This window comes from Mandrillus leucophaeus, unplaced genomic scaffold (genome assembly GCF_000951045.1).
Source record: "Mandrillus leucophaeus isolate KB7577 unplaced genomic scaffold, Mleu.le_1.0 Scaffold165, whole genome shotgun sequence".
Classification (NCBI taxonomy): domain Eukaryota; kingdom Metazoa; phylum Chordata; class Mammalia; order Primates; family Cercopithecidae; genus Mandrillus; species Mandrillus leucophaeus.
The window spans coordinates 3,366,707-3,369,729 of NW_012101643.1; the positions used below are offsets into that span (position 1 = coordinate 3,366,707).

General features: G+C 45.5%; 1 protein-coding gene across 1 annotated transcript in view; it reads left to right on the forward strand.

Moving 5' to 3' along the window:
• The window catches only part of NID1 (nidogen 1), a 122,744-nt gene that overhangs the window by 45,262 nt on the left and 74,459 nt on the right, over window positions 1-3,023 (forward strand). The window contains exon 8 of the mRNA XM_011976394.1: window positions 540-740. Coding sequence (XP_011831784.1) covers window positions 540-740 — 201 coding nt within the window. The remainder of the gene's footprint in view (window positions 1-539; window positions 741-3,023) is intronic.

The following is a 3,023-nucleotide window of genomic DNA, read 5'->3' on the forward strand; positions in this document are numbered from 1 at the left end:
CGGCTAGTTTTTTGTATTTTTTTAGTAGAGACGGGGTTTCACCGTGTTCGCCAGGATGGTCTCGATCTCCTGACCTCGTGATCCGCCTGTCTCGGCCTCCCAAAGTGCTGGGATTACAGGCTTGAGCCACCACGCCCGGCCAGATTGTATCCTTTACAACATAGTTTGTATCCTTTCTTTTAATCATCAGGAAATGGAGGCTCACAGGAGTTAAGTAGCTTACTCAGGTTCACCCAGACAGAGCCTAGCACAGCTGGGAGTCAAACCCCTGTCCTCCACTATTTCCAGCACAACCCTTGAGCCAACCCAACAGATGCTGGGCTGTGGCTGGGAAGCCTCTTCTCTCCTCTGTGCGTGGCTCAGTTGGGCCACAGGGATGTCTGAGTTCTGTCTTCAGCGTCACCAGCTCTATGTTCTACCAGCCAAACCAAAGCACCTGCAGACGGTTCGCACCAACCCCACTCCACACTGTGAGCCTGGGGCGGGCAAAAGGGCGCACTCCCCAGTCAGCAAAGTGACAGTCTCATCTTGTTTTTCAGGGGGTGAGTTCACTCGCCAGGCTGAGGTGACCTTCGTAGGGCACCCGGGCAAGCTGGTCATTAAGCAGCGGTTCAGCGGCATCGATGAGCATGGGCACCTGACCATCGACACGGAGCTGGAGGGCCACGTGCCGCAGATTCCGTTCGGCTCCTCCGTGCACATTGAGCCCTACACGGAGCTGTACCACTACTCCACCTCAGGTGAGCCCCAGCCGTGTCCCAGGGCCAGCCCCAGACCGGCCACCAGCCTCGTGCTCTTGACCCCCTATGGCAGCCGTGAGCTGGGGCTGTCTCTGGGATCTTGAGAGGGAAATACACTGGGCCTTACAGTCACCTTCCCCCCAGTTACAAATGTAGGACGCACTCCTTGTAGAGAATTTTGTGCAAAAAAGACAATATGCATAAGTTAGAATTATAAAACCTGGACATAATTATTATGACATTTAAGTGTATTTCCTTTCAGCCTTTTCTCCAGCATCTATCTATTTACATGTATATCAAATATCCCAACACATAATTTCAAGCTAAAGTAATTTTATTATACATCTATATGTACTTTTTTTTGAGACAAGTTTCCAGCCCAGGCTGGAGTTCAGTGGTGCAACCTCAGCGCACTACAACCTCTGCCTCCTGGGCTCAAGCAATCCTCCTGCCTCAGCTTCCTGAGTAGCTGGGCCTACAGGTGCATGCCACCATGCCTGGCTAACTTTTGCATTTTTAGCAGAGATGGGTTTTCACTGTGTTGGCCAGGCTGGCCTGGAACTCCTGACCTCAAGTGATCCACCTGCCTCGGCCTCCCTAAGTGCTGGGATTACAGGCATGTGCCACTGCGCCCAGCCACATCTATATGTACTTTTAAAAACTACATTTATTCTCCATTTGGTGCCCGGTTTTAAATAATTTCAAACTTACATGAAAACTGAAAATAACCCAAAAAATGTTCACATACTATTTATCTAGCTTCACCAATTGTTAACATTTTGCCACATTTACTTTACCTTTCTTTCTTTTCTTTCTCTCCTTTCTTTCTCTCTCTCTCTGTATATATATATGTGTGTGTGTGTGTATATATGTTTACTGACCATTTGAGAATAAGCTGTATATACTATGATAGATCATTCTTTAAACACTTCATTTGTTTTTCCTAAGAACAAGGACATTCTTTTAGAAGGCCACAGTACAGTTATCAAAATTGAGAAATTTAACATGGATACACAGTGATATGTATAATTTTTTTGTTGCTGTTTGTTTGTTTGTATTGAGACAAGCTTTCACCCTGTCACCCAAGCTGGAGTGCAGCCTCAACCCCCTGGGCTCAAGCGATCCTCCCACCTCAGCCTCCTGAGTAGCTAGGACTACAGGCACGCCACCACGCCTGGCTAATTTTTAAATTTTTTGTACAGATGAGGTTTCGCCATGTTACCCAGGCTTATAGTTTTTATTTAAATAAAATTGCAATCATACCACGCTGTTGTATCTTCGCCTTTTCAGTTAATGTCACATCATGAATGTTTAATAGTCTCATTAAGCAGTCTTTGAAACACTTTTTAAGGAATCTGTATGATTCTACTGGATGGCTGTTAATTCAAACCATTCTTCTACTTTCTAAAGCTTGGGTTGCTTCCATTTTCCCCTCTTATTATGAGTTGAAATGATCATCTTAATCATAAATCTTGGCCACATTGATTCTTTCTAAGACTCAATTCCTAGAAATAGAAGTGCTGAGTCAAACAACAGGAGTTTTTAATTTTTTTATTTTATTTTATTTTTGAGACAGTGTCTTGCTCACATAGAGACCCACTGAATATTCATGAATGTGAACTCCTATGGGGGTCATTGAATCCCAGGTTAAGAACACCTTTGTTTTTTGTTTTGTTTTGTTTTGGTTTTGGTTGCTGTCGTTGTGAGACAGGGTCTTGCTCTGTCACCCAGGTTGTGGTGCAGTGGTGTGATCTCAGCTCACTGCAACCTCCGCTTCCCAGGTTCAAGTGATTCTCCTGCCTCCGCCTCTGAAATAGCTGGGATTATAGGAGCCCACCACCAGGCATGGCTAACTTTTTGTATTTTTAGTAGAGACAGGGTTTCTCCATGTTGCCCAGGCTGGTCTGAAACTGCTGACCTCCAGTGATCCTCTCGCCTCGGCCTCCCAAAGTGCTGTGATTACAGGCATGAGCCATCGTGCCTGGCCACCTTTTTAAAGGCTCTCATTAAATTGCTGTTCAGAAAGGTTGAAGCAATTACTGGAGTTTTGTGGTTTGGTTGAGTTCTCCTGGGGAGCTGGGAGACAGTGGAGAAGAGGAGGAATGAGCAACAGGACCACAGTCGCAACCGGCTTGCAGCTGAATGGCCTTTCTGGCGTGTGGGAGCTGGATAGGAGGCAGCTTACACTGATCTTTTATTTATCCTCTGGCTTTTATCCTTCTATTATGGAGAAAACTGCAGCAGAGCACAAAAATATAAAGAGTCTTTTATGCTTCTTTTTTT